This window comes from Cariama cristata, unplaced genomic scaffold, assembly GCF_000690535.1.
Source record: "Cariama cristata isolate BGI_N322 unplaced genomic scaffold, ASM69053v1 scaffold6220, whole genome shotgun sequence".
Lineage (NCBI taxonomy): Eukaryota > Metazoa > Chordata > Aves > Cariamiformes > Cariamidae > Cariama > Cariama cristata.
The window spans coordinates 73,344-85,746 of NW_009592902.1; the positions used below are offsets into that span (position 1 = coordinate 73,344).

General features: G+C 37.3%; 1 protein-coding gene across 1 annotated transcript in view; it reads right to left on the bottom strand.

Moving 5' to 3' along the window:
- Positions 1-12,403, bottom strand: part of DCAF6 (DDB1 and CUL4 associated factor 6) — a gene marked incomplete at its 5' end in the record, with an annotated part of 82,302 nt that overhangs the window by 43,214 nt on the left and 26,685 nt on the right. Inside the window, 5 exons of the mRNA XM_009700879.1 lie at positions 153-320; positions 5,809-6,054; positions 6,294-6,413; positions 9,486-9,579; positions 12,170-12,384. Coding sequence (XP_009699181.1) covers positions 153-320; positions 5,809-6,054; positions 6,294-6,413; positions 9,486-9,579; positions 12,170-12,384 — 843 coding nt within the window. The remainder of the gene's footprint in view (positions 1-152; positions 321-5,808; positions 6,055-6,293; positions 6,414-9,485; positions 9,580-12,169; positions 12,385-12,403) is intronic.

Below are 12,403 nucleotides of genomic sequence, written 5' to 3' on the forward strand. Positions count from 1 at the left end.
CCATGTGATGATAAACCACCACCACATGCAAGGTAAGACAAGCAGCAAATGCATTAACTGTCTTGTTCTGGAAGAGAAGCATCTCAGCAAACAACAGCAGCACAAACTAGAACTACGGTAGCTGCTTAAAAAAAACCTTGACAAATGACAACCTGAGGTCTGAGGGTCCTGTGAGGAGCCCTTAGAAGAGGACTGATCAGAGGAGGACGACTGTGGTGCTGAACCCTCAGCTAGCTCTCGCTGTCTCTGTTGTTCTGCCTTCTTAAGCCTCAGTCGCTGCAGACCCCTACGGATTATAGCTAACTCAGGTGCCAAAAACTCTGACAAACAGGGAGGGAAGGGGGGAAAAAGGGAAAAAAAAAGAAGTATGTAAAAGAAAGAAACATTGAACATACAACATACAGAACAGGGAGGAGGGGTGAGGGGGACGGACCAAAGAGAGAAGCAACAGATGCTAAGTGCAATTACAGTGAAAAAAAATTACGTAAATCATTTCTTAGCCTCCAGAAAGTATAAAACAAAACATTGAAATTGTTTTTCTCTTCCTAAATGCATGAATCACAGGACTTAAAAGTTCACCTCCAACATCTCCTCATCTCCAACACTTAACCATTTAACAAAGAATTATTTAAGGAGAATAGATAGATCCTGACTGATTCAAAACAAAGTAAACAACAGAAGTATTCATTTTCATGTTCCTGCAAACAACAGAAGTATTCATTTTCATGTTCCTAACACACATAACAAATGAGAATATTTGTGGTGTAAAATCATGCAACTGTGGTCTACAGGTAAATTTTCAAAATGAATGTGGTAGCTTCCTGATGTGAAAAAAAATAATAATTTGTACAATTTTGATCAAAACAGACCTGTGAAAAAAGTAAACTAGGACTATGGAAATAGGTGGCAGAACAGCATCTAACTAAAAAATACACTTTACCATTAACTCATTTTTTTCTCTCAGATATTCCAAGTGGGGGAAGGATTCAAAGTCTGAAACACTGTTAAGTGGTCCTACAGAGAAAATAATTTATTAGATCATAAACAGTTCTTAGTATCATTCCCTTAACAGACTATTCTTTCAGTTCCATCGTTAGAGACTTCACTGTTTTCATCGTTTTTGTCTTTATTCATTTGTTAGGCTATATCCTTTTGGCATGTACCAGTCCACAGTCCGATTAACTGTATTTTTTGCAAACTGCTCTAAAACTAGACGTCCAAGGAATTTTTTATTCCTTCTGTGCTCTTTGCAGATTTCCTCCACTTGTGAGTGCTTTATAGCAAGCGCTTCTCCTTATACAACACAGATTGCATCTTTGTTAGCAATAGCTGAAGCACAACACTGACCTGAACCACTGCTGAACTACTCTCATCCATAAAATAGTAAGGTAGAGAAGCTGATTCAGACTCGTATATTCACATCAAATGCTCTAGCTAGTTCTGCTATAAACTGCTAGCCTAGACCTATTGTGAAAGTATTTACATCAAGCACTCTGGAGAGTATTTTGTAGATATGAGGAAATCTGCAAAGAAAAAAAAGAAATCAGTACTATGAAATGTTAAAATACTAGAGAGCATTACATTGGCATATAACCTTTTACGGAAGCAAAAGTTTTACAAATATTCTGTAACGCTTATTCACTCAGTGAAGCAAGCAAATGTTATATCTTCTTCTCATAAAAAGAAACAAACCCAAAGACATAATTCAATCATTGAAAAATTAGTGGCAAGCGCTAGTTAATATCGAATAGTCATGAGCTCTAAAATGCTCAGTGTAATACCAGTTCTGGGAAATACATCCTGCCAGTTCGGGATTGATGAGGTATAACAAGAAGGAAAAAGATATACTTCCTAAAAGGAACATGGCATCAAAGGGATTTGCGATGAATAGTTTTCATGTGCCATCAACGTGCATAAAAATTAGAACTCCAAACAGTCTAGAAAATGCTTTTAAGGAAATTGCAATGATACCTGAAATTGTGGTTTGCAGTACTTTCTGCCGATTCGTTTCCACTCAGTCCAGAGACAGTTACAATTTAAGATGTAACAAAAACTACAATTCAAAAGGTAAAGAGATAACTACTATCCTGAATGTGTTCAATGACAACACCTTTTAACGCATTTCAGAATCTCTAAGCAAATGTTTATTTTGCCAGCAAGTGGAGCGAGGAAAGAGAAACGGAAAGAAAAAACAATAGCTATTGCCACTTTCCCATTCAAAATTTAAAAGCAAAGTTACCTTCTATCAGAACACATATTAAGATTAAGCTTTGTCCTAAACAGTCAGTTGCCCCCTACCCCTTCCCTCCCAATGGTATCAATGTGTATCTGGAATATTATTTACGGGGAAAAAAGCATTATTATGTTTTACAGTTTGTTGCATCTGATGTTTATTTGTCTTAAAACTACAGCATCTTAAAATTAATGTAAAAAAAAAATAAATTAAAGGTTTCTACTGAATGGGCCAAGCAGGGCAAGAAAATAAGTTTGTTATTTTTTTTCCTTAGCGACAAGCATGAAAATCTCCGTCCATTGTTCTGTCTCATTATAGAAACCAAAATTATTCAAACATACTGACAAGGACACGCTACTGAGATTTTGCACTGATCTTGTTGATTATTTGCAACTTACTCAAATGTTCCAACTGTATTCTTCTAGAATATACATTCTGATAAAGAGACATCTCAACAAGCTCCAGCACTGAACCATTTTTGTACTGACTCTATTTTGAACATGTACTTTTTTAAAACGTTAAGAGACGAAGTAATTCAGATGTAGAAGCTCCAACGCTCACCACATGGCATATTTTCTAGAACACCATACCAACAATATATTCAAATTACAATACATATGCAAAGGTATTGCTATTGCAAAGACATGATTGCCACCAGCGCCTGTGTTCGGCACAGAAATCTATAGGAATGATTTATGGAAAGCTTTTTATAAGCCTGTTCTATTCTGTAGGATGAATTCATGCTCCAATTCTAAAAAAGTCATTTCCTGAATACTTATTCTTCATTTGCTAACTCTTTGCTACAACATTTAAACTTGTATCCACCACCACTTTATGCAAAATAATGGCTGACAGACTCTCGCTTTCCTTCTTCCATTTTCCAAAACGCTTCCCCAGTCATCCATCTTTTATAACACACCTCCACCTGGTCTTCCTACTCAACCCCATTGTAAAAACTACTACTTAAACTACTATTCCTCTTATTACTTTCCCTATCCTGTCATCCCAAAATAGCAGGTTTTATTCACCTCTAAATACAGCTAAACAAACTCAGGGAAATCCTGTTCTTGATGCAGAGTGCAGTGTTTTCACATTTGCAGACTAGAGACTGTGAGTAAATAAAAAAATCTCATAACTGAGCACTGTCCTGGGTTATACATATATATATAAAAAAATATTGCAAAGGGGAACTTCACATTCAAGCCTACCCATTCACAAACCCACTGCTCCCTCTACCAAGGAGCTTCCCCTCTCCCTGACCTTGCCCATGTTACCCAAACGCTTGTTTTACAGCGACTTAAGTCTTTTAAAAGCACTGCAAACGAGACAAGTTGCTTACTAGGTGTGCAAACGTGTAGTATGATGAAGTTTACTCCTGCAGGACTCCTGTAGACAATTTAAAGATGACAGCTGGTCCTAACACTAAAATCTGGATACAGCAATAAAGAATACCAGGTAAAGTTCTGTCTGTTTGGTTTGGAGTTTGGGGGGGTGAGGGTGGGGGTGTGATGGTGAGGTTTTGGGGTTTTTTGGTTTGTTTGTTTGTTTTTTCCTTCTTTGTTTTTTGGTTGTTTTTTTTTTTCTTTTTTTGGGGGGAGGGATGGGCGCAGGGGGTTGTAGGTTTTTTTCTTTATGTGTTTCTGTTTTTTTAAAAAAATCAGCAGCCAATCTGACACTCCGTTTAGGTGTAGTCAAAGAACCTACCAAACATTATACAGTAAATTAGAAAGCATCCACTGTCTGTCAATAAAACAGACTACCCCTTTCAAAACCAAAACTGAATATATGGAGAGTCTTAATTCCAAAGTAACACTGGGAAAGAGGAAACGCACTTAGAGAAGAGCTGGATTAAGAAATAACAACTTCAGCTTCATGCTAGCAGAATAAACTTTTACTTAGAAATTCAGACAGAATCGGAGAAAGAGAGGAAAACACTTTTTCTAGTCAGCATACATTCTTTAAAATGCAGGATAGAAAATGCATAATAATTCCAGAAATGCTCTCTAGTGCATTGTGATTATGCAACCCACAAAGTTTCAATGACATAGCTTGAAGCATTTATTTTTAATATGGGACATACTCTCCTGGCCACTGTAAGCTCCAGAATATACCATATACTTTAAAAAAAAATACATAGATCAAAATGAACCCTTGGTAATGGTACGTGTGTTCTTTGGTGGCTATCCCTCTGTACCAAAGATGATTGGGTACAGTGAATTAAAGTCGACCCTTTAATCAATTTTTTGTGTGTGTATATTGTGCAAAACTTGAGATTGCAGCAAGCTGACGCCAATACTAATAAAAAACATAGGTGACTAAAAGCCTCTGCTACTAAATAAATTTTCTAGCATTCACTTATTTGAGAAACAGTATCTGGACTGTGCGTATTGTCATGCTTCTGCTGTTTATTTCCTCTAAACAAGTATCAGACTAGTTGCAAGGTTTGAAAGGGCAAGAATGATACATTTAATGAATTTCAACTTATGTCTTTAGGTTCCCCATCTTTCAGATCTCGGATACCTAATCATTTCTCACCTGTCCCAAAGATTTTGGCTGCAGCAGCCACAGTACACTGAATGGCATGCTTTTCCCTGGGAAACCCCCATCTCTCTTTTACTTCAGAACATCCAATTTAGGGCCTGAAGACACTATCAGTCACCTTTTCCAATGACAAAGATCTTGATTTTTTACAAGAGAATTGGTACAAGACAAAACTTGTATTTATGCAAAAACCATGAGATTTTAAAATAATCAAGTCTGAACCTGTAGGTGTTTCGGATCACGTCAGTCATTCCACCACAACTGCGAGGCCTAGAAACTCACTTTTTAAAAAAAGTAAAAATAAACCCTCATGTAAATATTTAAAGGCTGTGGCATCTTTTCCTGCATAGAGATGGAAAAAGGCAAGTCAGAGCATAAGGTGCTTTTTAACTATCCAAATAAGTTTCTGACATCGAGAGTGGAATATACTTCCTTCTTTTTCCCACAATAAGAATGTAAGTCTGTATTAAGATATACAAACTTAAAAAAAAATCAATATGTAGTATAATTGATTAACCAATAATAGAATATCACATGAGGTGAGCCCTGTCTATCGAATACTTTTGAGAAGCAAAAAAATAACATTGCTGACTCCGAAATGCTGAGGATGTAGATTCCCACTGAAGCAGACATTCCCACTTCCTCTGGCTACATCAAGCACAGGTTCTGCTATTCGTTGCACTGATGCTGCCACAGTCAAATCTCAATCGAAGAAGGCACGATGTTACTTACACTCCATGAAGAGAACAAAAGTTTAGAAAAAAAACAAGCAATAATTTTTTATTTCTACTTCAAAAGACAATACAGGTTATCCCCTTTGAGATTCCTTCTTCAGATAAACGTATACAGTTGATGGTTTTACTCTTCCTTTAAACCACAGCTGCAGTCACTTGGTAAATATAAAATACCTAGTCTCATTAGGATGTGCAAGAAAGAAAACAGATTGACATCAACTACCCAAAATATCCTGAAATAAAATTGTTTCTTATTGAAAGCATTTTTCATAAACAATGACAAGATGGATTTCTTCTCACCAGACTGATGGAGCACGGGTTGAGCTGAGGCCCCTAAAGAAGGCCTTTGTTCATTATCAGGAGAGGACAATAATGAAGTTGAAGGGGGACTTTCTGTTGAAGATGATGTTGAAGGAGCTTGGGCTGACATTGTAGAAGAGGAAGATGATGGAAGTTGTTCAGAACCATCTACTTCCATTGCTGTTTCTGATTCTGTACTAGGTGGCACGTTATTAGTAGCAGGAGCATCTGTCCGATTAGTCCCACCTTTGATTAAAAATAAAAAAAGAAAAGGCAAGAAAAACAAGAGCCCAAAGGTAAACTTACTTTGTCTCTAAAGATCCCTCTGTGTTACCATTCATATGGCAAACAAGTCTGCTCAGTTCTTCAGAGTGCACTAAAAATTTTTTAGTTGGCACCTCAGAAAAGCTGATATTCAAGGCCTGTACATTCAGTATAAATACACTTTCCATTGTAATTATTATTCTTGAAAAGAAGGAAATCACCTCTGGACCGTGATCTTCCTCGTCCTCGATTGTTTTGTGCAACTTCACTAGCTTCTTCAAACCATCTTGACAGCATGTCTGACATCCTTTGCATTAGAGAGACATTAGGACTTTGCTCCCCTGTAAAACAAGTAATGCTAAAATTTTATCTACAAGTTTACAAAAGCATTCATTTTTTTCCCCCCATCTCTTCTTCCATTAAAAAATCCCCAAACCTCTGCACTGGAAGCTACATGACTAGTAATCCCCTGAACCATCTCCTTTTTTTCAGCACAACAGTCCAGGAAGAATTGACAGCTGAACACAGCACCACATAAAATCAACAGCCCTTCCTCCTCCTCTGTTTTATAATTCCCTGGAGCTTTTGTACACATGACATTGTGAAATTTATATCATTCAGCTTTAAATGCCGGTTAAATAAGTTAAGAAAGCCTAGATTTTTATGTTTTTCCAGCTAATTATAAAATAACCAATTTTATCATTAAACAATGACAAAGCAAAAAGACTAGCATTAAATTAGTGCATGATTTTTTTTTAAATTTCCAAAAGGCTTCTTCATGACTTAGATTTTCCTCATCAGCACAATTTAATAAAACAGCAGAGTTCCTTTAGGGATTTTCATTTTCCCATGTCGGATCAAGCGTCAAGATCGCAAAGACTCTCAAGCAGCAAAATCTTTGACATTCTTTCAACATAACTCAAAGCATTTTCTTCTCATTTTATTTCTGGTTTTATTACATATGAAACAAAATTTGTTTCAAGAGAGAAGACAGGAAAAATTCCATTTGTAAAGGGCTGCAATAGAATATTTGAATCTTTAAGTGGTTTTTGTATTCTGTGAATTTGTTTTTTTTTAAAACCCATTGGCATCTAATAGAAGACCATTCCACTGGACTGGACCATTCCACTTACACTGAAGTAAGAGCTTCTGCTGGACCCTTAGTTACTTTGGAAGCATGCCATGTTTAAGGAACTTTTGGAAAAGTTTTGTAACCAAAGATCTTAAGAAATAGAATCCCTGGGAAGTACAATTACTTATCAAAACACACATGTGAAAAATACTTTGATACCCTGCATACAAAAAGCTAACACTGAAAGATTCTGGAGCATACTTGGGAAGAACACGGAGAGTGAGAATATGCCTCTCAAATATAGGTGCTGCTACCCGCACAGATGTTATAAAAGCTGAACGGTTAATCAAATTATCTACAGGAACTGATTATCTTTCAGGATTGCATATAACCTTCACTGCTAGGATATAGCTTGAATATATCATCACTAGACGTTGCTTTCAGATTATTTGCCTGAGCTTAAAAGACATTGTTGGGAATGGAAAAGGGAAGGGGAACACACCAACCCACCCCTCCCCAAAAGCAATGCCCCTCAATCTGACCCCAATATCCTTGTCTATCCTTATTTCCACACTCATTCCCTTCCTGTACCCCAGGCAGAGGAGCTCGGACCTCAGAAGCTTAAAATACAAAAAACGGAATGCAACAGCTGAAGAAATCAGACCAAAGGTGGTTAATGATGGGAAAGAGACGACAATGAACAGTTAAAAATAAGTCACAGGTCACCACATGCCTAACTGACGCAATATAGTTATTCTCTCTCAGTCACTACACAGTTGTATCAAATAAGGCACAGTAAAGCTATTGAAGCTTCATTTTGAGAAAAAAAGAAAAAAAAAAATCAAGCCAATGTCTATAATGGAGGAGTCCTTTTCTCAGGCTTTATTTTCCCCCCAGCACATTTCCTTGATATTATGGGGAAATGAGAGCTAGAAGAAGGACACAGAAGATACTTAGCTAAAAACGAGTGTAGATAAAAAATAACTTTGTGCAAAGGCAAAGCCACAGCTAATTTTGATGGGAAAGACCTGCAACAAAAATGATAGCAAAAGTGTCCCTAATATGAGGAGGTATACAAATAAGTCTGTGGAATGAATGCACCAAGCAAGCAGAATGTAAAACTATTAAAAATCAAATCCTGTGATATTAGAATAAGAAGGCGCATGATGAAACTAAGAGAGCAGTTTAAAAGAAAGGCAACAAAATATTCTTTTACACAGTGGGCACTGAACTTCTGGAATTTTTCGCCATAGGAAATACTATCAACAGGCTCAAGAGAGGATTACAGAAACTCACAGGCAATAGAACCATACGCAGACTCGAAAGGAACAGATGGGAACATACCCTCTAAAGTTTCTAATCCAGTAATTCTGAATACTGGAGGAGCAACAAAGGCAACGGACTAAGGTAAGAGGAGAGGCTCATGTTCGCTCCCTAAAGAGCATTTCCTATTGCCTGTGTCAGACACAGAACCCTACTCTACCTGGACCGTTACTCCAACACACCTAGACACTTCTATTCTAGTTTGGGGAATCAGGAAGATGAGAAAACCAACACAGAAAATCTGGAAAGCAAAATGGTAGCCAGAAAAGGGAGACAGATTTAAGGGAACGAGAACAAATACTTGTATCCTCACAACCTGTCAGATTTAAACAGAAACACATCATTGGATGAAGAGTAAGAGGAGTGACGAAGCATCCTCTGCCCTGCTTTCGTATCGTATTTTCTGACACTAAAGCATAGCTTTGGAAATGCTCTATCCTACTGAAACCTCAAGTAAGTGAGTAAAACATTACAAACATGAAAATATAAGCATAAAAATTGAGTCACTACATGTATTTTATTGAAAAAAAAAAAGTGAAAGATACAATATTAGAGTCCTATTGCTTTGAATTCCAGTCCTCTAATGTAACCATTACAGAGTATTTCATTGTAACTTTGACTGCATATGAGGCTTGACTTCAAAAAGGGAAATACGTATTTGCGTTATTACATGACCAATGACAATGAAGTAAGCTCCCCTTGATTTACATCAGCTTAACTGAAGAAACATAATTTTTCTGGTAAGAATATTTTCAATTTAGACTTTTTTTTTAAAAAAAAAAAATCACTGTAGAATAGCAGTTCTGTGTTAAATTCTAAGAAAACCATCTTAAGACCTGACTGATTCTTAAAACATGGATAGTTTAATCTGAAGCACTTATGTATTTCAGGAATACTGAAGAAAAATTGGAAAACAAAACCCAAACCAAAATGAAACAAAAAACCCCACAACAAAAAGCCAACCAAAACAAAACACACAAGCAAAGACAACCACCCCCCACAACTGCAAACACTTCACCATCTCTTTCGCGTTCACTCTCAGGCCTTGCTCTTGGTCCAGTATCTGACCAGTCCCCTCTCAGCCGCAAACGTTTAACGGGAGGTTGCCGTAGCTAGAAATCAAAAAAAAAAATATTAAGAGAAAGGCACTACAAAGCTATTCATGTTGGACAGTACAGAATTCTAAGTCTAAATATAAATGCAGTATCTCCATTTTCTTAAGTTACATAAATTTGTGTCTGTCACAAAAAAGGAACGTCAGCCGTATGTTCAGATCAACTATGAATAAGTACAACACTGTATCAATAGAAAGCAAGAGTTTTAGCTACACAGAAGTTCAACAGTCTAAATCAATGACTCTCAAAACTAATGCAGCTTTTATTTTCTGCAATACTAACTTCACTATGTTAACTGAGGCTTTACATACTGAACAAGAGTAATTAAGGTTTTCCAGAATTCAGCCTGAATTCTACAAAAATATTCACCTCTTCATGTTAAAAACTATACGGCAGCTTCAGTTTAATGAAATGTGGATTTGCAATTCAGCAAAAGGAAAAACCAGACATTTTCCAAACAACAAATTTTATGAAAATAAACTTCAGTTTATTTTTTAACCTGTGGGTTTTCAAAATTTTTATAACACAGGGGGTTTTGCAGCAGGAAGTATAAAACAAGTACTATATAGGTAGTGTTACTTTCAGGGATTTGAAAAGAAACAGCTACTGCTTTGAACATTCAGAAAGGCAGTTCAGAGTTTGAAATAAAGTGCGTTGGCTGGAGATTTCTGGCTTAAAAAAAGGAAATGATTGTGCTGATAATTTTAAATTAAATGCAAAACCTCTGCAGTGAAAGCATATTAAAAGTGTTAACTTTCAGGAGCCAGCAGATTCATGAAGAAAGCTTTACATTCTTTCTACTCTATACAACTTAAAGCCAGGCTGAAATAAAAATAGCATTTAAGTAAAATCATCTGGCAAGAAGAGATTACAGGACGTGTTCTGTGCCTACAAAAGAAAAGAATACATAGGAACTGTTATTAACAGGTGGTCACAATCTTCTCTCTCTCCAGTAACTGGGCAGTTAATTCTCCACCAAATCACTTCACATCAGATTAATATTACATAGAAGAAAGGGAAAAGCACTGAACCATTTGTCCCCCACATAATTTTTCTGGGTTCCTTGTTGCTTTCTCCTGCCTCAGTGAGGTTAACAGGGTAATTCAGCTGGACATTCTTCCTCAGTCCTACGAATCTACATCCCCTTCTGATCAACGATATCTACCAGTAATAGCGGCCTGTGGCCCAGTAAATACGGTCACTGCTAGTTAACAGGTCACCGGCTTAATACAAAGCTAACAACACAAGCCTCACACTGGTCAGGCTTTGTCTGGACTTCACTTTGCTTGGTGCTTTCTTTTAGCTCAATTTCGTCGCAACAGCAATCGAGTAACCAGGTGATTATCACCTAATTTGCTTTAGTTTTGCTTAGATTTGCATAGAAGTGTGGTGTACAACCTCTTGTTAACAGTTTTGACATATACCGGAATGCTAACTTGGTTAAACTGTGCAAGAAGGAAGTACCTATGTCCACGGGATACTGATGCAGCATAAAGAAGTACTGGCCTGGGCTGACAGCAGGTACCTGTAGGTCTCCAGGACACCTTCTCACTCACCACTGGCTGGTAACTGTACTATAAAGGTTGGATCCAAGCAACAACTCTTTTAGGGGTAACAACGAGGACAAAGAACAAGCCTTTAAAAGCAAAGCCATGCCATATCAGCAAACTATTAACAAACCCGCATCGTGTAAAATGTGTTTAAAAATGTACAAAAATAGCCTTCAAGCAGACTCCTAAGAAAACGAAGGAAGAAAACATCAACCTCATGTTCCTGCCAGCACAGAGAAGGAAGAAATCTCCATCACTGCCATCATACTCATCCTGCCGGTGATGACAGCAGGATGCTGACAACTCATTGTAAACTCCCTTGCGGCTCCTGTCTCAGTGACCTCAGGATATAGAGGAGCTTGTGAAAGGGTAAGCATAATGCCAGAAGGAAAAAAAAGAAAAGAAAAAAGGAGCGGATGGTTGGGGGAGTGCAGGGGAAGGGGGAGAGATATATATAACTTCACTGTAGTTAACGAGATTTGTTTTGTATTGAGCAGAGAATTCAGACTGGAAGGGTCAGCATCATTGTAGCTGAGGTGATAATAAACAACTGCTTGCGTTTCAGTTACACGGCTGAAACTTTTAATATTGCTCAGCAGCAGTGGCTCACCTTCTCAGTCTAAACATCTCGTAGCCCCTCATCTCTGTCATTAAATGATGACTTTTAGCAAAGAGTATTTACACTTGATTTCAAGGAATATGCTTTTGGTGGCAAGGAAAATAACAGAGAATACACCTCAGTAAGAGAGTGACCTGCCACACCCTTACTGGTCTTATAACCTGAGGTTCACGAAGATGCCTTCTCCTCTTTAGCAGAGGGAAATCGGACAAGAAAGAAAACCAGAGTAACAAAACACGGTAAAAATTGCAAATACATAAATACTGTAAATACGCAAATTTTGTAACACAATCTACTTGTCAACCTATGAACAACAATATTAATTTAAGATTACTTTAAAAGGGAAATACAACTGATGTAAGTGTGCCACAAGGAAAAGAAACAGACAACATGAAAACAGGTCATCTTAATCACTTGCCTCTTCCCGTCTCTCTTCAGCAGAAGGAACTTTAAGTTCTCGTGCTGTGTCATCCTTCGGATCAAACAAGTATATGTAATCTGAAGAGTAGCTAACAAGGATTTCTTGACCATCTTCACTGTAACATAGAGATGTTACTCTGCAGGATTTGTTATTGAGATGAGGAGGAACAAAACGTGCCACCATGCCAACAGTGCCCCTACCAGCATAGTTCCCTATATTAAAAAAAAAAAA